A 26,971-nucleotide genomic window follows, 5' to 3' on the forward strand; every position below is an offset into this window, starting at 1 on the left:
TATCTATATTTGAAATTCTCAAACACTACTGATGGTACGTGTCTGGTTCTTGACTGAAAAGCAAAATAGAATGCATATAACAAATTAATTTTGATGACGCTATGTTTGTACGACGGTTTCTTATTTTAACGGTACGAGTAAAAAAATCCGTTTTTTTCAGAAATATTGATCTGTTTACAATTTAAAATGGAACTTGTTTGTAGTATTGCATTTAAATAGGTAAGAAATACAATATAGCAACCTCACTGGGATCAGAAATAGCGACATTTCTGTGAAACGATAATTCGTTTAAATCTGTTCTGTATTTTTTTCCTAGAATCTATATATCTCTTACAAGAAATAAATAATTCTATAACCAATACAACATCTTACAACACTCATCATGCTTGTCAGGTCTTTAAAATTCGCAAAAAATTGCACCCGTTCTAAAAAAACGCACCCCCCCCCCCAGCAAAGTATAATAATTCTCTAAGTCCTACTAAAGTTGGTAAATTAACAAAATCTCAGCACTCAAATACATGCCTATCAAAAGTTATATCAAATCAAAAAAGTGGCCGCGGGTACTTTGACTCCCCCGAAGCTAATAGGGTTAACCTTATTTAAACTGTGCATCCTGTAATGGAGAAGGAGGGTGGGTTTAACTACCTCAACAATAATTTTTAACTTGCTCAAGTTATGGTGATAAAACGTGGCAAAAAATATAAAACTTGTCCTCAGCGTAGACCGCTATTAGTCGATTGGATTGCTTCACACATGAATATTGTTTGCTAATGACTTTTTATGTTATTGCCCTTTTTTTCAGCAGCTAAAAAAATATGTATATAAACGAAACGGCATCACAAAAAACGTTCTAAATTTGAAAATTTTATCCAAACCCAAAAATGCAGTACCCCCATTTTAACAAACATCAATGTTAGAAATACAAATAAAAGACTATCACCCAATATGTTTCTTTAAATTCTTCTTCAATTCGCCTGTCGCTGCAACTAGTAATCATGCATCGCCAAAAAAAGTTCGTGCTGAATTTGTCGACGCTTCTTGCAATGAATACTTCCACTCCTACAGTTTTCCAATGCGTCTTTTTTGTCATCAATAATATAAATATTCGTTGAGGGAGCAAATCATAAAATTTGTTGCTAAAAGCATTTCTTTCTCCATGCCTACCCAAGGTGTGGTTGAAGGTCGACAGATAGTTACTTGACTTGACTTACTTGTTTTAGAGAGTTCGACAGTTTGTGTTTAAAATACTGATACTATTGAACACAAGGACTCATCTGTTACTTTTTCGAAATCTCATAACTTACTTTGACATTGAATGTGTTGATTAAGTTTTTTTTAATGTTAGAGTAAAATTTTTGAAGTAGGAAAAATTGAATTTTGAAGTAGGAAAAAAGTCAAAGAAAATATACGGCGCAGAATTAAAGAAATTAAAACAGTAGATCAAATGGCATTCTATTTAGTTATAATATACCAATTTATTGACGCGCCAAATAAACAAAAAGTCTAAAACATTGAAGAGCTTTTTTAGTGAGGTGTGACAATAATTAAGTGCGTTCATACTTACAAATTATAGATAACTTACTACAAATGAATAATACTAGTCGGTGACCGGTGAATAAATCCACGGGTTCACCCGTCCTTTATTTACCGCATTTTGTGTGTCTACTGCTACTGCAGTTACTATTTTGCATAACAGACAGACTTATTATAATATGGATTATTATAGACATAAATTAAAAAAAAAATACCATGTAATTTTTAGTTCTTACTAACATGATATTGGAAAGATTATATTTTGCTTTTGTTCTGTGATGATAAATTATTAAGCAATGAAGTTTTAAAAATTCAGTTTACAATACAGGTCTATTTTTTGTCATCTTTAAAATTTCATGCTTTACTATTCATAACTTGAAATCCTTTTAATGAATAAAAAAATTAATATTGAATGGAACATAAATGCATGTAGCTACTTTAAACTCAGGGGGTCAAATTATTGACAAAACCGCGTTACGCTTATATAATTTTGAATTAATCTTACACCCGTCTTCACTTGTGTTTGTGTGAGCTATAGTTGCAAAAGTAGCTAGGTTTTGCAAACGCTATGTGACAAATCTAAGTGTTTTTAATTTGAATTTTTCATCTCTATATTTTGAAAGTATTACTGCATTTTCTAACGTTGAAAAAAATGGCTGACGAAGAAAAGCAAGTCGACAAAATAGAGGAGAAAAATGCAGAACAGGTCGAGCAGAATGAAGCACTGGTTGAGCAAAGTGGAGAGCAAGTTGAAGTCAAAGAAGAAAGTCAAGGTGAAGAAATTAAACAAGAGGAATTAATAAATCCCGAAGAAGAAGGAGTAGTAGAAAATAAAGATGAAAAACCAGTCGAAGAACCGAAAGAAGAAATAAAAGAAATAGAAGAAAAACAAGAAGAACAAAAACCATCAGTGGAAACAAAAGTTGAAAAAACGAAAAAAGAAGATGTAAAAACTACAGATCAGACAGACGGTCCAGCAAAAGTGGAATCGAAGAAGCTAGAGGAAGTTGAAAATAAAACAGAAGAAACAAAAACAGCAAAAAAAACAGAAACAAAAGAAGAACCAAGCAACGCAGCCGGTATACATAGTTTCTTTATGTGAATAAAAACCCGAATCATTGTTATATACTGTGAATTGATTGGTTAATTAGATAATTACTCCTTTGTTGCAGAACGTCATGCTCTATCAATAATTTAAACCTAGCCAATCAGATTCTTTCAATTTTATGTAGCTACAATGCATCTCTTAATTCAAGACCTAGCTTTAGTTATTGTAGTTAAGAAATCAATACAATGTGTTTCCAGCTTCTTCAATAACCATGGGTAGTAAACTTTACTCTCTTACTCAAGGATAAATACTTTAAGGAAAAAATTAGGTGTAACTTTGGTGAAAAAGTAACTGACTAAGCAATGGCTATTATCAGGTACTAAGCCCAATTTAACTCTTTTAGGACTAGAACAACCACCAATCACAACACAGAACGATAAAGGTAAAAAATTCGTTTTACTTACGTAGTTGTGTTGCATATAGTAAACGAGACGAAGAATGAACGAATAGACTCATAGAATGGTCTGCTATGCATTTCAATGTTAATTCGAGTAAAGTGTTTTTAGGTTTGATTGCCTGCATTTGTGACTTTTGAGATTGAAGTGAGATTAGTTAACAATCATGAGCTGTAAAACTGAACTATAATATAAAAGTCATGATCAGCGAACGATTGAACATAGGACTTAAAAGAATACCAACAATATATGTATTATGCTTTTGCATGCCATGTTTGAAGTATCTCTTCCCTTTAAACATAAAAATACATGAAAGCTGTATTACGTAATACACAGAAGATAGCACATATAATATGTTTTATAGTTTGACAACTGAATACTAGGGTATATGATCAATAACAATCAAACTATTTCCATTTAGAAATCGCTATCTTTGCTCACAACAAAATTCGAAAGACGCACAATTTAACCGAATTAAAATGGGACGAAGATTTAGCTAACAGTGCTCAGGAGTGGGCAGTAGAATTAGCAAAACAAAATTCAGAATTAAAACTTTCAGATCCAAAGACAAATGACTATGGTGAGAATTTATACCTGTCGGAAGGAACGAGTGTTTCTGCACGAAGCTATCAAGCTGTCTTGTGCTGGTGAGTTTGTTTGACATTTTTTAGAAGGTTTGCTAGCTCATTTCTAGGGCACTCGCTAAGTTGTGAGTCCAAACACGACCCCATCTTAGTCACTCATAATAAAGTCCTGGTTAGGCAAGTGTCATTTCAGCACTCCATAACGCGCGCCGAAAAGTAATAAATCAAAAAATGTTTGAAAATACCAATTCCCTTTGTTCTTCTACAAGCTCCACAGCCTGTTATTGAGCAGTTACCACCTGGCATTGTACTAGTTAAATCTAGTTGGAGAGTTGAACGGTTTATGTCATTTGTGAGACAAGGATGTGCACTAAACAGTGTCACGTGACTAATTGAGAAACGGAAGAAAAGGAGAAAATGCCTGTGCCGATTTGCCTAACCAGCTTTTATTCCGAGTGACTATGACCCCATTAAACCTGATCCCTCTCTGCCATCCAATTTTTACTGAGCATGTATATTCGTTATAAAAAAGTTAAAGCTATTTCGAAGCGTTTGAGGTCCAAAGGTCGACAATATTTCTTAAGGGCTCTCCTCCTCCTCTCTCTCCTCCTTCCCAATGTTTGTAAAGTTCTTTTTAAAGTTGGAGTATTATACAGCTATAGAACTGTGCATACAGACCTATGTCATCCATTTCAGACATATGTTTTCACAACATTTTATACAACAGAAATAAGAGTAAATAAAGTTGTGAAGAACTTATTAACGTTAAACATAAGAATACGGCTTTACCGTCTTTATACATGAAACACTTAAGTGGCACGAGAAAGAATTAGATATGACTTGAGTGTGCATGACGCTACTGCTGTTGCGCAGTTCATTATACAGCCCTACTTATTATGCACAAGTAAGGCTGATTTAGTAAAAACATACATGACATAATATTAAGGTGTACCTAACTTCTCTTGAAAATGAAGAACATAAGTTAACTTTATGCAAATGTCTTTATATCGTGCTTCTAAAAGAATTGTTTTGTTATGTAACAAAGAATTTTTATGTATTACGGATGTTTTCAGTTATATTAGCGTATAATCTACATCCTGAATTTGTTTGTTGCCTCTAGACTTACACAGAAGTACCAAAAATGTCATCTGGTGTGCTAAATAAATGGCCCTCTTATACCTTTTCTCATATTAGAACATTAATTTGTCTGTTTTTTGGTATTACAGGTAATGAATAGACGAGGCCTTATGATTTGAAATATTACGTAAAAATAGGGGAAAGGGGGTTGGGTGGTTGGGTGGGTTGCAGAGGGGGCGAGTTTTGGTTTTACGTAATTATTGAATGGCCCTATCTCAGAAATATATTTTTTTAAGTTAATATATTTAAGACAAAAACAGGGTCCAAGTTGGGTGCAAATGTAAACTCAATTAACAAGCTCATTTTAAACTCCCTCACAATGTTCTATTGTGAATTACATAATAAGTAGCAAACTTATGTTTTCTTTCACAGTTCATCATAAGGCAGCAGCCTCTGACACAAGATAGGTCTTGTTTTAAATTCTTCCTCCCCCTTCAGTTAAAACTTTCCTTCCTTTTTTCTTCAAAACTTTCAATTCATCATTCAATTTTTGCTTCATGCTGCGAATTGTAAAGCTTGAATTTGTTTTTTTTTCAAAGCCTGTTCAAATGCTGGCCAACATTTTTGGCTTTTCTTTATTTAAGTAATATCGTGACTCTCAATTTACCCCTTGCCATATTGTCATGCGTAATTCTCTGTTAAACCAGTTAATTTTTCCTATTTGACAGGACAAATATAAACCTATAGGCATTCCAGACTTCTCATTTCTAAAAGGGATAATTTTCAATGAAAGTATAATTTAATTTCTTTTCTCACAATTCAAATTATTATTGTGTGATACTTGAAATAAAAGCCAATCCAATCTGAGTAATAATAATACCAGTAAAACCACTCAAGAAGAAACGAAAGTATTGGTCAGATTCATACTACTGTTATAGCATTAACTTTGATGAAATCGTATTACTAAAAACACAATAAAAATAGTGTAAATTCGATGAAAATAAATGTAACAACACATGTTATATTATTCCCAGGAAAAATGTAGGAGGTTGTCAAGCTTTTTAACACCAATATAAAATCCCAGACAACTCAATGTTCACTGACAACTCTATTATGGTGTTTTCCTTACAGAATGCATTGGGAAAATAATACCATGAAGTTGGTTACTTCAAATAATAAACCTAAAATGCATTTAGATGTCTTTACAGGGAAAAACTGTTTACAATCGGGAAAAACTAAGACTGAATGTATTGTAACGTTTGACAAAACAAAAAATTCGAGCGTCAGTAAGTTTGTATTAGGTAGATACCACCGCTTTAATCTGAACATAAGCCTTATATCTTACACCATATAATTTTATTTACTTCCAGGTATAAGCATGTTAAAGACTATGAAGTAGGTAATGACGTTTTAGACAAAGCCTTAACCTTCACACAACTGTTATGGCCTGCTACGAATAAATTTGGGGTTGGTGTGGCGTACCGTGAGGACACGAAGAAAACATACATTGTGGCAAGATACTCACCGCCTGGTAATACCAAGTTATCAGAAATACTAGAGCATGTGAAGAAAACAGGAAGTAAGTGGAGAAATATAAAGAAATAAATTAATAAAGTTATGCTCGTATTTGTGGTGTGTTTTGATGTCATAAAATCATTAACTCCTCAAACCATGTTACACTAGAAAAAAAAACACTCTCATAAAATAAAGAAAATAATTATTAACTTTACCTTTTCACCAGCACTTTTTACTTCCTGATAACACCGAGAATGTACTTAACCAGCAACAATTCTAATTGCAAATTGGCGGTCCTAGTTCTGTTTTCCCCAGTGTGCTCAGATTTTTGCACGACCGTACAGCTACCGGGAACCTTAACTTTACCCGAAAGATCTCCCTTTCGGCATTAATAAAGTTGTAAAGTACCCCACAATAATAGCGTGTCGACATTTGCAAATAATAGTGATTCTCCTAAGATTTCTGATCGCAATAAAAACATTCAATCCTAAAAACATGTCACAGACTCAACCTTTTTGACTGTTAAATGTACCAGTTTTGTGAAAAAAATTAATAGTTGTTTTTAGATGCACCTATATATATAGCTAGGCCATTGATGCAATAAATAAAAAAAAAACAGAAAAAAACAATCGTGTTTTTTGTGATGAACTCAAATTTCTTTCCTCAGTTTATGGTATACACCGCATGAGAAAAAGTTAAGTACAGTATTTAAGTACAAATACCACTATATAATGAGAAATGATCATCAATGGTCCAAAACGACAACATGTGACCACAAATGAACACGAATGATCTTGAGCACTCAATCACACACAAATATATCCGGACTTATTCTTGAAAGGAAAAAAAACATTTGTGAATTCTCGTGCCCTGAAACTGAAATGACGCAACGCTACAGTTCTAAAAAACAAATGCACGTATCAAATCAACTCTCAACAGATATCCTATAAATTATTAAAACAACGATGATATAGAATACATTCCATATGAATATTAAACATCTGTTTACAAAGTCAAGTTTTAACTTTGAGTTGAAGAGGATACGTTTCTTTAACTGGTAGAACTGTGTATACCCAATTTATACTGCAGGCGTCTTTTTTACACTTATTTGAAGCATATCTACTGGTTAATTAGCAAAAACTTACCATTATAAATTATTGCAACGCGTATTGTAAAAGACGTTATATGTGAACAAAGTCTTCTGACCTTTTGTTTCAGCAATCTCTTATTTCATTGTATATGCGGTTGTATATAACGTTGCCATTATGTGGTTCTTTAAAAGTCGTCACTAGTACTCTATCGTGGTCACATTTAGTCGCTCGTATTGAGTTGTCGTCATTCGGAGTGCTCTATTTCTGTTTAGGCCTGATAATTTTTACAAATGCGAAAGTTGGGTTCATCTCAAATTTCCAACTTTTCGCGAAAATGAACCTTTCTGTAACTGATATTTAATCATTTAAGATTAAAGTTCACACAACGGTTGGTTGTGTCAACTTTAGTCTCAAATGATGCTTATTTTTATTTTATATATATTTTCCTTTTTTAATTAGTTTTATTTCACGATTTTAACTTTGTTTGTTCGTTTTAGCTGCACCAAAAATTCCACGGATCGAAGAGTTAATTTCACCAATTGACTCCTCTTCACAAGAAGGTATACAATTCCGGTTAATGATCCTGCAAATCTTGTTAATATGAAAAGTTAAGTCTGGTCAATAGTCTGCAAAGTTCAAACAATCACACGAGTCTTCACGACGTAAATGTTTGTTTACTTGTGTTCAGCTAATCGCAAATTATATTTACATGTTGATCAGATATTTAAAAAAGTAGTGAAGAGAATCCATTTCTTATTTTTTTTAGGTGATAAACCGTCTAATATGTCGACGTTATTTGACGTTCTCTGTCATTGGTGTATTAGTAATGGTAAGTCTACTTCAATTATTTAGAAAGTCCTGGAAACATATCTCATTGTTTATCCCAATTCTCGTTTTTTGTACAAAGCTATATAATTGTCTCTGACTATAAAAAAGAACAAAAGAAAATCGGGTATAATAAAGGAACAGCGCAATAAGTGCTAATAAAGAATTTGAAGTTGACTATGTAAATCAATCTATAATCGTTTTTATTATTAAAGTTAAAAGAAGGGGGTAAAAAAGAGTTATTTCTTGCAAAATAGGTTTGCATTTCAAAATTACAGAAAAGTGTTTAGTGTTCCCAAATGAGAAAACGGCGAACTTTCAAATGGGATATTTAATTAATTTAACGGCTAACAAAAACAATTACATCTTAGGCATGGTGGCACCCTGTTTAGTTATTTACTTTCGGGCAAACAGCACTACCTGCTTTTACCGTTATTTAATTTAATCACCAGGGGGTTATTTTTTGTGCAACGTTGTGGTGAAATTCGACTTTTTAACCATGCTCCGGTGTTACAAATCTGTTTTTGATGTGATATATTATTTTACATAGGAGACAAACCGATTGAAAAAGATAAAGGCATGCGGCAGCAGATCAGTCGTGGTTCAGCAGCAAAGAAAGAAACAAAAGAACCAGAAAATGCTGCTAAGAAATAAATCGATGCTAAATTTTCATAGCCAACCTCCTTTACGGCAAGCAAATATGTAACATTGGACACATTATGAGTTACAGATATTGAATGAAATTATCACATCTTCAGTGGGTTTTCTATAAACAAACAAACAAACCGCCCATGTAGTTGTCCAAAACAAAATTCTAGATTCATAGCAGTATTTATAAAAACAAAATTGTGTACGCTATTGCTGTGAGGGAGGTTGCTATATCATAAAACATAAATTTAAATTAGGTCTTTTTTTGTAGATTCTACAGGGATGCTGGCAGGGATGCTGTTGGCTGCTACTATAATATATCAGATAGGATTAAATAAATAAATAAATAATATTGTTTATTGCAGAATTGTAGAAACTTTTTTTATTCTTTTATTCTTCTAAGTTTGAGCAGTGTAGACACAAAACGTATGTACACCAAACACAGTAAAATCAACCAAATACATAATGTAGTCAGAAACAGTAATCTCGGGATCGAAAGAAAAATTTTAAATCTTGTAGCGTTATTGAATACTTATTCCATATGGTCGTTTTCTTTCTGCTTTTTGCGCTTTTGCAAGCAAGACCCTTTTTTTGTCTTAAAGTTAACTTTATATTCTAATTTTTATATCTTTCATAAAAAGAACATCAGCTATGAAATGTGTGTGAAGATGTCTTGTAATCAAAATAAAATAAACAGATGAAATGTTTTCAAACTAAAACATTCTAATTATCCAACTTAAATTGAGAACTAATTTTTCGAGTAGGAAGATATAGATAGATATAGGAAGTTCACTATAGCCATTTTTTATTTGTTGTTTGCATCTTATTTCTTGTAACTTTTGTAAATGGTTATAACTTTATATTTAGTTGTATGAAATTTGCCGTTGTTTGTATATAACTTCATATTATTGTATATTATTAGTCGCCATTATCTGGTAGTTTGCTTGTTGATAAATACATTATAGAAATTTTGTTCCATAAATGGTATCCTACAGCATGAAACATCTTTTTCTATGTACATAGTACTGTGGCCTTTCGCTTGAAGCCAAGAGAGCGAGCAATATTATATCAACTACTCACAATAGCAAGAAAAATAGGTGGCTTAGCTACATATACAGGATTCACTCCATTTTTGCGCAAGTCCTAATAAAGCCTTGATCATTAATTTTATCCACTCCAAAATAAATGCTAAGAATAACGTTTTGAAATTATTTAGTTAAAACAGTAAAATTATTTGTTAACTCGTAAGAAAAAATCCACGGGTTCGATCGACGTTCTTATTCCAGGCATTCTATTTGTGTATGTCGGGAAAATATTTCGTGCATTATGAACTAAAATACTATTTGGACAAAATACAATCATTATTATAGAGATCTTAAATTAACAAAAATTCTTTAGATTTCAAGGTTTTTTTTAAAAGTTAATTTCCTGTGGGATAACTAAGGGCACTGGCCTTGACGTCATAGATAGAGAGTAGAACAAATCAATTTTACTAAAAAAAGGAAATGATGTGATAGGGAAAGGATCTAGTTAGCATCGTTAAAAAACAGTTCATGTGCTCATGATATAAATTTTTTTCAATGAACATTGGCTAAAGCTTACTTGCACACTTAATAATCTCTGAAAAAGACAACATGCAAAGTAAATGCATATATTTGAAACCATTTTACTTAATCTAAAATATGAACTTTTCCAAATCAAGAAAACATCTGTATTAATAGCCGAAATTGGAAAGAAAATCCACCTTCGTTGAATTCTCAGTGCCTTTTTGTAAGTGCGTGTTCTAAACATGCGCATTTCGATATTTTGATGTGAAACAGAGCACGGCCTTAAAAACTCCATAGTGGCAAAACCAACCTTAACTAGAAGTATATGTAAATGTGGGGGTGTCAATTAAAAAGTGTCATCATGAATAATACGTCATTTATAAATTCACGATTTGTTGTTGCAAACTTTCAAGAAATAAAGACAACCAATCAGACAGCGTAGTAAGGGTTATACTAAAAGTGACATTTTCCACATTCACCTTTTTGGCAATTTTTATCTTAAGCTTTTTGTTTTGGGAGGTACGTAGATCACTAATAATTACCCCTGTCCAAGTAAAGTAATAAAAAAGCCAGGAAAAAAGCATATTTAGCTTTTTTATCCTAGAAAGCAGAGGAACTTTAAAATGTTAATTACCCAGAAGAAAATGTAGGTATTTCTATGAGTTACATACAAATGCTGATAAGTAGTAGAATTTTGGAAATAAAACGGTATATTTTCTGCTAGTTTTTGAACAGTTGAATTCTCAAATACGTAAAAAAAGAGTTTTTTGTCCGACAAATTGTTATACATGTTAAATAATACGTTGGACAACACGTTTTTTTTTTGTTAAATCAAGTATCTATACTAACAAATGCTCATTGTGATAAACATATTCGTGCTTGGTCCAATAGGGAAGATAAAATAATCACTTGTCTCTCTTTTTTTTACTTGTATTTGACATTGAAATATGCAAGAATTTTGACATGATTCTGTTTAATTATATTTCCACAAAAAATATAGGCCCTTCATTTTAGCATGGATATACGTATATCCATGATTTTAGCCAATCATGTGAGATTATTAATTTCAGTTTGATCTTATTTTATATATAAGATGCCCAGCATTGCTGTGAAAGTAAGTAGAAGTATAACTTGTGAAAACCATCTTTATTTTTTCGAGTTAAAAAAGCATGTTCGGTGTCAAAAAATTGTTCCTTTTGAAACAATAAAAGTACTGAAGGTCACGATTTCTTGGTATAATTTTATTCATTTCCTAAAAAATTCTTGTCAAAACACCTTTTCTATAAAAATAAACGAAGACGTAATAAAAAACAGCTAACTTCTTTTACAAAAGCTTTTATTGAAGTAAACATGTCCTATTAACAAAGCTATCTTATGACGTAAAGAAGGCTTGGTCAAATCCTTTAAATTCATATTGGAATAACGTTCAAATAATGTGATGTCACAAACCAATATACGTGATAGAAAAACCATTATATCCTTATAAAGTCCCCAAACTCCTTAAAGCCAAGTGACACCAATTTAGAAACGACGCCATTATTTACGTCATCCTTTTTTTTGGAAGTCCCTCTTTGAAAGGACAATGTGAAGTATTTCGTACGCATGGTCAATTTTTTGTTAATTATTTAAGGTGGAAACTGTCCTATGCATGACAAATTGAAGTAAAAAAGATATTCGCAGATTTACTATTTTACCCCTTCTTCCTAATAAACAATAATAGGGAGAAAAGTTCGACTATCTACGACAACTGAGTAAAATATAACAGAATGTATTTGGAAATCTAATCCTTAAAGATGGTATTAAAATAATCTCATTTTTTTCTCAACTTAAGTTCTGCTAACCAAATATATGAATTCTTCTGTGTCCGTTCCATGACTTTGCACACATAAAGATCGACCGACAACTGTACATTGACGCAAATATAATAAAAACTCCAACCCAGTTCTTTAATACTAAACTTCAAACGTCATAGGTGGGGTAGTATTTTTACTGAAGTGAATGCTTTTTTCCCCAAGTTTAGTTAACTGATACATTTCAATCAGTGGGTTTTACAAATTTCTAATTTTTCTTTTACGTTTTGAAAAGTTGACATCAAAACGTCAATATAATCTATTTCCATCTTCAAATTTTCAGGTTCTAAAAATGCATAAAAGCCTTTTCATTAAATTATTGAAATTTTGAAAGCGTGGGCAAAAAAGTGTGTATTTTAAGCTTCTTCAAGATATTTATATATCATTGCGCAAGAAATATAAAAAACAGTTTTTACTATTGTGCATGGAAGGGGACTGCGGGCATAACATTTTGGGGTAATGATGCTCCATTTCGCAACCGGTTTTATCTGCTATTACCAGGATAAAGTTTGTGAGGGTGGGGATGTCCGTGGACCAGACACTATAAAATAACACGCAGTCAATATACTTTTATATCTTTTCGAGATACTTTCTGGATTATGGATATGAAGCAAGGATACCATGGAATGAATCCTAAAATGTTTTTATTTATATTTTCTTGTAAGTAACTTTCCTACCTGTGTGCGTTGTGGTCAGTTTCATTTGTGTTTCATAAGATGGTTTTCTCTATTTCCAACAGTATCTGGATTGTACATTAATAAAGAAGACCAGTTAGCGATTTATTACAGCTAAATCATCGTCCACTCTGCATTTTAATTGACTGTCGGTGGGATGCGCTTTTTTATATGTTTCTTATATAAAATGACACAACATTTTTGAGCTGAAAAGGAGTGAATGATTTTAAAAACCAATAAAAATATTGAGAAGCGTTTTCAAATAATATCAGAAAATAAAATGTCAATCAAACGGCCGTGCACTTAGATGAAACTTTAATTCAGTTATCGTTCAAAATTTGTCTTAAGTCCTCCAATATCCAAAGTACTTTCAAACTTTATCAGCATTAGATTGCTCAAAGCTGTATGGTGTTTTATATTTGGATTTTATAACAGCTACATTTACCATCAATGGTGGTGGTGATCGATTCTGTTACCTTTAGAGTCTTCATACCAGACATGCGAAATAGCGGCAAGATTAACTTTACATTATTTATTCAAAAGATAATAAACTGTTGCTTACCAGTACCAGTATTCAGCAAGCATTCGTGCCCTTCTCAGATTTTGAGCAACAAAGTCACAAATAAAATTCTTTAAAATTAATCTCTGCATTTCTAATAAAAGAAGTATTTTAAATATTTTTTTTTGCACATTGATTTACAAAAAAGTGGAACAAGAACACTAATTTAATTGGTTTACATTGTGTTGTCAAAAATCAAAACACTAGAGTACTTTTCACAACCAAATTTAGAACTGACACTAATGCTGCACTTGTCTTTCCTTTTAGTTTACGGTTGTTTAAAATAATTTCTTATCTTGATTACTGATGGCTGTAAATTTTATTTCAGGTTGTGTGCCCATGATATGTTGTACTCAGTGCGAGAACAAATTCCGTGGTTGCGCTTACACATACAGGTTCTATGCCATCATCTACAATATAACAAATCATATGTTAAGTGAAACAAACAGAGAATTGGCAAACTATGTAAGTTGCAGCAGAAATACATTTGATGTTGTCTTATTTTACTTTATGCTCCTGCAAAAGTCAATCCACGAGTACAAAGTGACTTATGTGAATTTCCTAGTTATGTAAATACTGCTTGCACCTATTGTATTATTATTAAATTAAACATATCTTTTTTAGGCAGTCTCGCCAAAAAGCAAAGGAAATTGCAATTTGGTAACTTGCTATCTTTCATTTATATCTTCCACTAAACTCAAAGACATCCTGAATAAAGGCGATGAAAAGGTGGCACATATTAGATATTTTTTTTCTTCCCTTTTTTGTTAAAACAACATTCTTGTAGCAATGACTTTAGTGAATACCTGAATTTAACAATACCTGACTTCAATGCTGTGAGCAGAAACATTGTTAACCTTACTCAGACTCCTCACGTTACATTGTGTAGTTTTAACTCATGCACTGTGATCCAGTACATATTTTTGAAACATAATATTTTCAAAATGTTTCAAACCATTTATAACCTATTAGTTTTAAATGCAATATAAATTTGATTGTGCAGTTAACAATTCCTTTAATATACAAAGAATATTGTGAGAAACCGGGTTAAGTAATTTTTTGTGCTGCTTGTCCATGTGCAGGAAATATATGAAGAAATTATTCAGCTTCTGGCTAACATCGAACCATACTTTAAAAACATCACCAATTCCAACCAACAAAGACACAATCAAACTTCTCTTTTAACAAAGCTTAAGGAAATGAGTTGTCATATGAGACATGCCAGACAGGTAGGTTTACGCAAGATAATACCTTTGTGTTATTAGTGAATTTTTATTTACGAATATATTGTCGTCAAATTCCGGGCTTCAAAGACTAACTGTTCTTTGGCTTCAACAGATGTAAGGTATCCAATTACAAGTGCGTGATGTTCATGTGCGATTAATTCGGAAAATATTTTCCAAATTTACTTCAAAATTAAAGAGATACTGATTAAACATTGTAAAATTTTGCAAGGATTGTTGTATTGGTTTAAACTAAGTACTGCAATTTCCCTTTTTTAGCACCCTCCCTTTATTTAGCCCCCCTCCACCCCACCCCTTTTAATAACCCTCTCTTCAGCGACTTAAAAAATTATTTATCCCCCCTCCCTTTTGTTGATTTAACGTCGCATACAACGATATCCATATGCTGCAGCTTTAATTTTTTCTCCCTAAGTTTTGTTGGCAAAACACCCATGTTTTTTTTACAGCGGGCTGTGTATGTTCCAGGCCCTACAAGTCCATCTCCAAATATTTTCTGTGACCAGATGATGATGAAACAGATGAAGTTAACCTTATCTATATTATAATACCCGTATACGTCTGTCTATCCGTCTGTCTGTCACGCAAAATGGTAGCTTAGCTTTGCAAGTAGCGAGACGCACGCAATATGCGGTATAACAAGGACGGGCGAACCCGTGGATTTTTCCACGGCCTAACGACTAGTGTTATAACATTAATATTAAAAATAGAGATGGTGTTTAAAATTCTATTATTTATTTAGTCCCCTCTATTTTTTTAGCCCTTCTATTACCCCAAACCCCCCCCCCACCACCCCGTCTAAAAGCTATAAAATTTGATAAATAAATTTAATTATAAAATTCCAGCAAATTAATACTTTTTCTTTCAATTTGAAATTTTTTGAAAATCTTTAAAACGAATCCAAACTTCCCCTATTTTATTGGAGCATTGTGAATTAGGCACTTATCTGTCCTTTCAATTGTGATTCGCAAGAACGCATACCACGTCAGCCGGGGCTTAGGCACTTACTATTAATGTAGCGCCTAATGAACACATAGGACATGAATTATTAAAGGGATAATCAAGGTTAATTATTAAAGGGATAATCAAGCTATACTGATATGATACTCAAATGAACACATCGATTGCCATTCTTTGTATCATATATTTTTCTTTCACTTTCATTTAGTTTTCCTACCGTTGCTTGACTGAACGCAATTACCAAGGCGCGCACAAGTACGATGAAGTTAAACAATTCCAGTTGAAGAACTGCTGTGATAGTCCAGACATACACACGCATTCAATTCTACATTATTTCAAGTTAGTTCTACGCAAGGCGCAGTTAAAGTGGTTTGATCATTTGCGGGATCTTCAGAAAAAGAATTAAACATTTTGTTTTTTTTTCTAATCAAAATAATAAGAAATTGACACAGTTCTTCCAAATTTGGAGAACTAAAAAAATAAAGTGTTTTTATTAGCGTCTCACATTTTCTCCATCACAACCTTTACTTTTCTCAGCCTATTTTTCGTTGCTTGACTTTACTTGTATCAATGACAACAAGAAAACCAGTTGGTTTGAGCACACAATCCAATCTTGTAAATAAACAAAAATATGGTCATAAAAATCTGTCGATGCAAGAAAAAGACCATGTGCAGGAATATGAAATAGCCTTCATAAAGTAAACAATTATTAATACACTATAACAAATATATACAACATTTTTTCTCATCATAACTCTCCTATATTAGAAATAAATGAGCAGCAAACTTCTGTTCATCCCATGCATTCTTGCATTGGGCATTATGGCCTAAATTCTAAAAATGTGTGTGGTGAAAGGTACATATTATAAAATATTCAAAAAGCTTAACAGAAGTTAAATTTCTAAATTTTATAATTGTAAAGGTCACATCATTGCAACATCACTGTATAAGAACTACTCAAACATTAATGGATTTATGAGTATATACCATTTGCGTATGTTAGCACAAGAAGAAAATATAAACAACAGATAACCAGATTAAAGAAATCCAGTTAAAAGTTAAAAAGTCAATTTCATTACTATAATAAAAAAAAATCTATAGATAAGGAATTTACACTACATGGTCCTGCTTTTACAAAAATTAGCACGGTCAAACTGTCACGTACAATTGTCACGTGGTATAATTTTCGGTTGAGAGAAAACACACACGTTTCACAGTCAAACTCTCAAAAAACAAACTTTGATTAAACAAGAACTACAAGTATGTGAAATAAAATAACGCTAAGCTAGCAAAAACTCACCTAAAACTACACAATATGCCAGGTTTGAAGTTAGAAAACAAAGAATCTGTGAAAATTGAGCCCACATTTTAGAAGAGGTGACTGGGTGAACAGTGTGTTTTCCCTTAATTCATATTAAGTACCCTACAAAATACGGACCTGTAAATGGATTAAAAGTATCACGTGACATGTCCTGCCCAGGAAAATGCCTGAGCAAGCACAAAAACGTGTATATAGCTACATACAATTTACAAATATAGCTATGTATACACATGTATGGTTCCATTACTTCAAAATTTATCTAAATAAATCAGCAGGATTCTCTGATCTTAGTTCAACTTTACATCGTATTTCCAAATGTATCAAGAGGCAAATAACACCATCGCAAAATTTTTCTGAAAGCTGAAAGATTACCTAATGTTTTTTTGTAGAAATCCAATGAAATGCACATCACGCATGGATATCAAAGGGATGCCGAAACAATAGCTATTTCTACCTCTATTTTTAAAGCAAGGTTTGTATACATTCTTGGTACGGGGGAATGTAACATACTTCGTGCAACATAACAGATTTAATTGTGACAACAAAACACACAAACTTCCCTAGAAGCTATAAAGCAGCTAGATAGCTAAAAAAAACTCTTAGGAAAATATATTGCAGTTTACGAAAATAATTTTAAAATGTTTGTCACGCAACGACAGCAACAAGAATGTCAATTAAGGATATGGGACTTTATTGTAATGTTGCTCACACACACCTTTTTGATATGTACTAAGGAAACTACTAACTAAGCATATTATGCTTAGTTAGTAGTTATAAGGCTAAGCTCTGTGTAGTAGCTATGTACATAATTTAGAAAAGCCACGCATGCTTTAAAAATTTTGAAAAACAAATAATTCGCAAAAATGGGATTCCCTGAATTTGATAGCTTAATTAGGCATTCCTCATCCAAATTGGAATTATTCTGTTAATTAGTCTATAGCTGCCTAATAGGAGCAGTTTATAGCTAGCTAGGTTTAGGCTTTAGCTAGCTTCTGCTGTAGCTAGCTAGCTACTCTATTTTAGCTAATTAGCTAGCTACATCAGAGCAAGTAGGCTAGCGGTATAGTTCATAAACACTAGCTAGGCTAGCTAGCTACTAATTAAAAAATACAAAAACATTTCACTTGCTTAGGTAACAAAATATATGTCAGCAAGACAATATTTATTTGCTATCTAGAGCTCTACCAAAAACTTTCTTCAAACTTTTTGTCGATTTTTGACCTGCCCCCGATACTTAACTAGTCAATGCACATAATAGAATCTTTTACCTATCTATAAGGTTTCGTCCGGAAAATTAGAGGAAGTCCACCCCTTTTGGCTCGGGATAACCGGAAGTTTTTATCCTGAAATCGGTATATGTTTTTTCATTTTCTAGTTCATCTAACAAGATTTTTCTGTTGAATTAATTCAAATTCACTTTTATAACATTTGGTATTTCATCACTTCTATGTCGGAAAAACATATGCGAAAGAGTGTTTTCCAACCGTTTTTGCCAGTAAATGTTTTTAAGTTGTGAAAGCACAAGGGAAATGCATATAGTACGAAAGATGGCCTTACTTTGATCGCGAAAGTACCTTACCTGCAATAACTCCAACTAATCTGCTGTCAGCGTCCGTGGTGTAAAGGTTAGCATTGTTGACATCCAAGCAATAAATCCGGGTTCGATTCCCGGCCGACGCAATTGGCTGCTAGATTACATGTTCCAGTCTATTAAATTCAGTTCTTGTGGTTCCTACTTAAAATATGATTAGGAGGATAAATTTTTTTGGACAGTTAATGTTTCCAAGTTGTGAAGACAAAAGGGAAATGCATATATTAGGAAAGATGCCCTTATTGCGATCGCGAAGGTACCTTACCTGCAATAACTCCAACAATTCTGCTGTCAGCGTCAGTGGTGTAAAGGTTAGCATTGTTGCCATCCAAGCATTAGATCCGGGTTCGATTCCTGGCCGACGCATTTGGATGCTAGATTTCATGTTCTAGTTCATTAAAATCAGTTCTTGTGTTTCCTACTTAAAAGATGATTAGGTGGGCAATTTTTTGGACAGTTAATGATTTCAAGTTGTGAAGACACAAGGGAAATGCATTTAATACGAAAGATGCCCTTATTTTCATCGCGAAAGTACCTTAACTGTAATAAATCCAACAATTCTGCTGTCAGCGTCGGTGGTGTAAAAGTTAGCATTTTTGTCTTCGAAGCAATAGATCCTGGTTCACTTCCAATTTGACGCATTTGGCTGCTAGATTTCATGTTCTAGTCTATTAATTTCAGTACGTGTGGTTTCTACTTTGAAGATGATTAGGAGGACAACTTGTTTTCTCCAGTTAATGTTTTCAAGTAGTGAAGACACAAGGGAAATGCATATAATACGAAAGATGTCCTTACTTTGATCGCGAAAGTACCTTACCTGCAATAACTCCAACAATTCTGCTGTCAGCGTCGGTGGTGTAAAGGTTAGCATTGTTGCCTTCCAAGCAATAGATCCAGATTCTATTCCCGGCCGATGCATTTGGCTGCTAGAGTTTATGTTCTTGACTATTAAACTCAGTACGAGTGTTTCTACTTTAAAGATGATTAAGAGGGCAAATACTTGTGGAGCGCTAATTCTTTCAAGTTGTGAAGATACAAGGGAAATGCTTATAGTACAAAAAATTCCCTCATTTTGATCGCAAATGTACCTTACCTACAATAACTCTAACAATTCTGCTGCCAGCGTGGGTGGTGTAAATGTTAGCATTGCTGCCCTCCAAGCAATAGTTCTGGGTTCGATTCCCGGCCGACGCTTTTGGCTGCTAGATTACATGTTCTAGTCTATTTAATTCAGTACGTGTGGTTTCTATTTTGAAGATGATTAGGGGGGCAACTTGTTTTTGCCAGTTAATGTTTTCAAGTTGTGAAGACGCAAGGGAAATGCATACAATACGAAAGATGACCTTATTTTGATAGCGAAAGTACCTTACCTGTAATAAATCCGACAATTCTGCTGTCAGCGTCGGTGGTGTAAAAGGTAGCATTGTTGCCTTCCAAGCATTAGATCCGGGTTCGCTTCCCGGCCGACGCATTTGGCTGATAGATTTCATGTTCTAGATAATTAAATTTAGTACGTGTGGTTTCTACTTTGAAGATGATTAGGTGGGCAATTTTTTGGACAGTTAATGATTTCAAGTTGTGAAGTCACAAAGGAAATGCATATAGTACGAAAAATGCCCTGGTTTTGATCGCGAATGTACCTTACCTTCAATAACTCTAACAATTCTGCTGTCAGCGTCGGTGGTGTAACGGTTAGCATTGTTGCCTTCCAAGCAATAGATCCGGGTTCGATTCCTGGCCGACGCAATTAGCTGCTAGATTACATGTTCTAGTCTATTAAATTCAGTACGTGTGGTTTCTACTTTGAAGATGATTAGGAGGGCAACTTGTTTTTTGCCAGTTAATGTTTTCAAGTTGTGAAGACGCAAGGGAAGTGCATACAATACGAAAGATGACCTTATTTTGATAGCGAAAGTACCTTACCTGTAATAAATCCAACAATTCTGCTGTCAGCGTCGGTGGTGTAAAAGGTAGCATTGTTGCCTTCCCAGCATTTGGTCCGGGTTCCCTTACCGGCCGACGCATTTGGCCGATAGATTTGATGTTCTAGACTATTAAATTCAGTACGTGTGGTTTCTACTTTGAAGATGATTAGGAGGGCAAATGTTTTTGAAGCGCTAATTTTTTCAAGTTTTGAAGACACAAGGGAAGCGCATGTAATACGAAAGATGCCCTTACTTTGATCGCGAAAGTACCTTACTTGCAAAAACTCCAACAATTCTGCTGTCAGCGTCGGTGGTGTAAAAGGTAGCATTGTTGCCTTCCCAGCATTTGGTCCGGGTTCCCTTACCGGCCGACGCATTTGGCCGATAGATTTGATGTTCTAGACTGTTAAATTCAGTACGTGTGGTTTCTACTTTGAAGATGATTAGGAGGGCAAATGTTTTTGAAGCGCTAATTTTTTCAAGTTTTGAAGACACAAGGGAAGCGCATGTAATACGAAAGATGCCCTTACTTTGATCGCGAAAGTACCTTACTTGCAAAAACTCCAACAATTCTGCTGTCAGCGTCGGTGGTTTAAAGGTTAGCATTGTTGCCTTCCAAGCAATAGATCCAGATTTGATTCCCGGACGACGCATTTGGCTGCTAGATTTCATGTTCTAGACTAATAAATTCAGTACGTGTGGTTTCTACTTTGAAGGTGATTAGGAGGGCAAATGTTTTTGCAGCGCTAATTCTTTCAAGTTGTGAAGACACAAAGGAAATGCATATAGTACGAAAAATGCCCTCAATTTGATCGCGAATGTACCTTACCTGCAATAACTGTAACCATTCTGCTGTCAGCATGGCTGGTGTAAAGGTTAGCATTGTTGCCTTCCAGGCAATAGATCCGAGTTCGATTCCTGGCCGACGCATTTGGCTGCTAGATTACATGTTCTAGTCTGCTAAATTCAGTTCTTGAGGTTCCTACTTAAAGTATGATTAGGAGGTCAAATTTTTTTGGACAGTTATTGTTTTTTAGATGTGAAGACACAAGGGAAATGCATACAATACGAAAGATGACCTTATTTTGATAGCAAAAGTACCTTATCTGTAACAAATCCAACAATTCTGCTGTTAGCGTCGGTGGTGTAAAGGTTAGCATTGTTGACTTCCAAGCAATAAATCCGGGTTCGATTCCCGGCCGACGCAATTGGCTGCTAGATTACATGTTCCAGTCTATTAAATTCAGTTCTTGTGGTTCCTACTTAAAATATGATTAGGAGGATAAATTTTTTTGGACAGTTAATGTTTTCAAGTTGTGAAGACAAAAGGGAAATGCATATATTAGGAAAGATGCCCTTATTGCGATCGCGAAGGTACCTTACCTGCAATAACTCCAACAATTCTGCTGTCAGCGTCAGTGGTGTAAAGGTTAGCATTGTTGCCATCCAAGCATTAGATCCGGGTTCGATTCCTGGCCGACGCATTTGGCTGCTAGATTTCATGTTCTAGTTCATTAAAATCAGTTCTTGTGTTTCCTACTTAAAAGATGATTAGGTGGGCAATTTTTTGGACAGTTAATGATTTCAAGTTGTGAAGACACAAGGGAAATGCATTTAATACGAAAGATGCCCTTATTTTCATCGCGAAAGTACCTTAACTGTAATAAATCCAACAATTCTGCTGTCAGCGTCGGTGGTGTAAAAGTTAGCATTTTTGTCTTCGAAGTAATAGATCCTGGTTCACTTCCAATTTGACGCATTTGGCTGCTAGATTTCATGTTCTAGTCTATTAATTTCAGTACGTGTGGTTTCTACTTTGAAGATGATTAGGAGGACAACTTGTTTTCTCTAGTTAATGTTTTCAAGTAGTGAAGACACAAGGGAAATGCATATAATACGAAAGATGTCCTTACTTTGATCGCGAAAGTACCTTACCTGCAATAACTCCCACAATTCTGCTGTCAGCGTCGGTGGTGTAAAGGTTAGCATTGTTGCCTTCCAAGCAATAGATCCAGATTCTATTCCCGGCCGATGCATTTGGCTGCTAGAGTTTATGTTCTTGAATATTAAACTCAGTACGAGTGTTTCTACTTTGAAGATGATTAAGAGGGCAAATACTTGTGGAGCGCTAATTCTTTCAAGTTGTGAAGATACAAGGGAAATGCATATAGTACAAAAAATTCCCTCATTTCGATTGCGAATGTACCTTACCTGCAATAACTCTAACAATTTTGCTGTCAGCGTCGGTGGTATAAATGTTAGCATTGTTGCCTTCCAAGCAATAGATCCGGGTTCGATTCCTGGCCGACGCATTTAGGTGCTAGATTACATGTTCTAGTCTATTAAATTCAGTACGTGTGGTTTCTACTTTGAAGATGATTAGGGGGGCAACTTGTTTTTGCCAGTTAATGTTTTCAAGTTGTGAAGACGCAAGGGAAATGCATACAATACGAAAGATGACCTTATTTTGATAGCAAAAGTACCTTATCTGTAACAAATCCAACAATTCTGCTGTTAGCGTCGGTGGTGTAAAGGTTAGAATTGTTGCTTTTCAAGCAATAGATCCGGGTTCGATTCCCGGCCGACGCATTTGTCTGATAGACTTCATGTTCTGGACTATTAAATTCAGTACGTGTGGTTTATGCTTTGAAGATGATTAGGAGGGCAAATGTTTTTGGAGCGCTAATTCTTTCAAGTTGTGAAGACACAAAGGAACTGCATATAATACGAAAGATGCCCTTATTTTGATCGCGAAAGTACCTTATCTGTAACAAATCCAACAATTCTGCAGTTAGCGTCGGTGGTGTAAAGGTGAGAATTGTTGCTTTTCAAGCAATAGATCCGGGTTAGATTCCTGGCCGACGCATTTAGCTGCTAGATTACATGTTCTAGTCTATTAAATTCAGTACGTGTGGTTTCTACTTTGAAGATGATTAGGAGGGCAACTTGTTTTTGCCAGTTAATGTTTTCAAGTTGTGAAGACGCAAGGGAAATGCATACAATACGAAAGATGACCTTATTTTGATAGCGAAAGTACCTTATCTGTAATAAATCCAACAATTCTGCTGTCAGCTTCGGTGGTGTAAAAGGTAGCATTGTTGCCTTCCTAGCAGTAGATCCGGGTTCGCTTCCCGGCCGACGCATTTGGCTGATAGATTTCATGTTCTAGACTATTAAATTTAGTACGTGTGGTTTCTAATTTGAAGATGATTAGGAGGGCAAATGTTTTGGAACGCTAATAGTTTCAAGTTTTGAAGACACTAGGGAAACGCATGTAATACGAAAGATGCCCTTACTTTGATCGCGAAAGTACCTTACCTGCAATAACTCCAACAATTCTGCTGTCAGCGTCAGTGGTGTAAAAGTTAGCATTTTTGTCTTCCAAGCTATAGATCCTGGTTCACTTCCAATTTGACGCATTTGGCAGCTAGATTTCATGTTCTAGTCTACTAAATTCAGTACGTGTTGTTTCTACTTTGAAGATGATTAGGAGGGCAACTTGTTTTTTCCAGGAAATGTTTTCAAGTTGTGAAGACGAAAGGGAAATGCATACAATACGAAAGATGACCTTATTTTGATAGCGAAAGTACCTTACCTGTAATAAATCCAACAATTCTGCTGTTAGCGTCGGTGGTGTAAAGGTTAGAATTGTTGCTTTTCAAGCAATAGATCCGGGTTCGATTCCCGGCCGACGCATTTGGCTGATAGACTTCATGTTCTGGACTATTAAATTCAGTACGTGTGGTTTATGCTTTGAAGATGATTAGGAGGGGAAATGTTTTTGGAGCGCTAATTCTTTCAAGTTGTGAAGACACAAAGGAACTGCATATAATACGAAAGATGCCCTTATTTTGATCGCGAAAGTACCTGATCTGTAACAAATCCAACAATTCTGCTGTTAGCGTCGGTGGTGTAAAGGTTAGAATTGTTGCTTTTCAAGCAATAGATCCGGGTTCGATTCCTGGCCGACGCATTTAGCTGCTAGATTACATGTTCTAGTCTATTAAATTCAGTACGTGTGGTTTCTACTTTGAAGATGATTAGGAGGGCAACTTGTTTTTGCCAGTTAATGTTTTCAAGTTGTGAAGACGCAAGGGAAATGCATACAATACGAAAGATGACCTTATTTTGATAGCGAAAGTACCTCACCTGTAATAAATCCAACAATTCTGCTCTCAGCGTCGGTGGTGTAAAAGGTAGCATTGTTGCCTTCCTAGCAGTAGATCTGGGTTCGCTTCCCGGCCGACGCATTTGGCTGATAGATTTCATGTTCTAGACTATTAAATTTAGTACGTGTGGTTTCTAATTTGAAGATGATTAGGAGGGCAAATGTTTTGGAACGCTAATAGTTTCAAGTTTTGAAGACACTAGGGAAACGCATGTGATACGAAAGATGCCCTTACTTTGATCGCGAAAGTACCTTACCTGCAATAACTCCAACAATTCTGCTGTCAGCGTCAGTGGTGTAATAGTTAGCATTTTTGTCTTCCAAGCTATAGATCCTGGTTCACTTCCAATTTGACGCATTTGGCTGCTAGATTTCATGTTCTAGTCTACTAAATTCAGTACGTGTTGTTTCTACTTTGAAGATGATTAGGAGGGCAACTTGTTTTTTCCAGGAAATGTTTTCAAGTTGTGAAAACACAAGGGAAATGCATATAATACAAAAGATGTCCTTACTTTGATCGCGAAAGTACCTTACGTGCAATAACTCCAACAATTCTGCTGTCAGCGTCGGTGGTGTAAAGGTTAGCATTGTTGCCTTCCAAGCAATAGATCCGGGTTCGATTCTCGGCATACGCATTTGGCTGGTAGATTACATGTTCTAGTCTATTAAATTCGGAACGTCTGGTTTCTACTCTGAAGAAGATTAGGAGGGCAACTTGTTTTTGCCAGTTCAGGTTTTCAAATTGTGAAGACACAAGGGAATTGCATACAATACGAAAGATGCCCTTATTTTGATCGCGAAAGTACCTTATCTGTAACAAATTCAAAAATTCTGCTGTTAGCGTCGGTGGTGTAAAGGTTAGAATTGTTGCTTTTCAAGCAATAGATCCGGGTTCGATTCCCGGCCGACGCATTTGGCTGATAGACTTCATGTTCTAGACTATTAAATTCAGTACGTGTGGTTTATGCTTTGAAGATGATTCGGAGGGCAAATGTTTTTGGAGCGCTAATTCTTTCAAGTTGTGAAGACACAAAGGAAATGCATATAGTACGAAAAATGCCCTGGTTTTTATCGCGAATGTACCTTACCTGCAATAACTCTAACAATTCTGCTGACAGCGTCGGTGGTGTAACGGTTAGCATTGTTGCCTTCCAAGCAATAGATCCGGGTTCGATTCCTGGCCGACGCATTTAGCTGCTAGATTACATGTTGTAGTCTATTAAATTCAGTACGTGTGGTTTATGCTTTGAAGATGATTAGGAGGGCAAATGTTTTTGGAGCGCTAAATCTTTCAAGTTGTGAAGTCACAAAGGAAATGCATATAGTACGAAAAATGACCTTATTTTGATAGCAAAAGTACCTTATCTGTAACAAATCCAACAATTCTGCTGTTAGCGTCGGTGGTGTAAAGGTTAGAATTGTTGCTTTTCAAGCAATAGATCCGGGTTCGATTCCTGGCCGACGCATTTGGATGATAGACTTAATGTTCTGGACTATTAAATTCAGTACGTGTGGTTTATGCTTTGAAGATGATTAGGAGGGCAAATTATTTTGGAGCGCTAATTCTTTCAAGTTGTGAAGACACAAAGGAACTGCATACAATACGAAAGATGCCCTTATTTTGATCGCGAAAGTACCTTATCTGTAACAAATCCAACAATTCTGCTGTTAGCGTCGGTGGTGTAAAGGTTAGAATTGTTGCTTTTCAAGCAATAGATCCGGGTTCGATTCCTGGCCGACGCATTTAGCTGCTAGATTACATGTTCTAGTCTATTAAATTCAGTACGTGTGGTTTCTACTTTGAAGATGATTAGGAGGGCAACTTGTTTTTGCCAGTTAATGTTTTCAAGTTGTGAAGACGCAAGGGAAATGCATACAATACGAAAGATGTCCTTATTTTGATGGCGAAAGTACCTTACCTGCAATAAATCCAACAATTCTGCTGTCAGCGTCGGTGGTGTAAAAGGTAGCATTGTTGCCTTTCTAGCAGTAGATCCGGGTTCGCTTCCCGGCCGACGCATTTGGCTGATAGATTTCATGTTCTAGACTATTAAATTTAGTACGTGTGGTTTCTTATTTGAAGATGATTAGGAGGGCAAATGTTTTGGAACGCTAATAGTTTCAAGTTTTGAAGACACTAGGGAAACGCATGTAATGCGAAAGATGCCCTTACTTTGATCGCGAAAGTACCTTACCTGCAATAACTCCAACAATTCTGCTGTCAGCTTCAGTGGTGTAAAAGTTAGCATTTTTGTCTTCCAAGCTATAGATCCTGGTTCACTTCCAATTTGACGCATTTGGCTGCTAGATTTCATGTTCTAGTCTACTAAATTCAGTACGTGTTGTTTCTACTTTGAAG

At 34.8% G+C, this 26,971-nt stretch overlaps 1 protein-coding gene and 3 non-coding genes across 4 annotated transcripts; all 4 read left to right on the plus strand.

Annotated features, from left to right (window-relative positions):
* The first annotated feature begins 2,064 nt into the window (after positions 1–2,064).
* On the plus strand, positions 2,065–9,143 carry LOC130629737 (uncharacterized protein PF3D7_1120000-like). The gene is made up of 7 exons (XM_057443076.1): positions 2,065–2,612; positions 2,985–3,023; positions 3,458–3,683; positions 6,068–6,276; positions 7,801–7,863; positions 8,070–8,132; positions 8,679–9,143. The coding sequence occupies exons 1-7, from the start codon at positions 2,186–2,188 to the stop codon at positions 8,780–8,782; spliced, it is 1,131 nt and encodes a 376-aa protein (XP_057299059.1). The 5' UTR covers positions 2,065–2,185; the 3' UTR covers positions 8,783–9,143.
* Positions 9,144–20,193: 11,050 nt separating this feature from the next.
* On the plus strand, positions 20,194–20,265 carry Trnag-ucc (transfer RNA glycine (anticodon UCC)). Its single transcript has one exon. It is a non-coding gene; the product is annotated as a tRNA-Gly (tRNA).
* Positions 20,266–21,579: 1,314 nt separating this feature from the next.
* Trnag-ucc (transfer RNA glycine (anticodon UCC)) lies at positions 21,580–21,651 on the plus strand. Its single transcript has one exon. It is a non-coding gene; the product is annotated as a tRNA-Gly (tRNA).
* A 4,078-nt stretch (positions 21,652–25,729) lies between these two features.
* Trnag-ucc (transfer RNA glycine (anticodon UCC)) lies at positions 25,730–25,801 on the plus strand. The gene has a single exon. It is a non-coding gene; the product is annotated as a tRNA-Gly (tRNA).
* Positions 25,802–26,971: the final 1,170 nt, after the last annotated feature.

This window comes from Hydractinia symbiolongicarpus, chromosome 2 (genome assembly GCF_029227915.1).
Source record: "Hydractinia symbiolongicarpus strain clone_291-10 chromosome 2, HSymV2.1, whole genome shotgun sequence".
In the NCBI taxonomy this organism is placed as follows: Eukaryota; Metazoa; Cnidaria; class Hydrozoa; order Anthoathecata; family Hydractiniidae; genus Hydractinia; species Hydractinia symbiolongicarpus.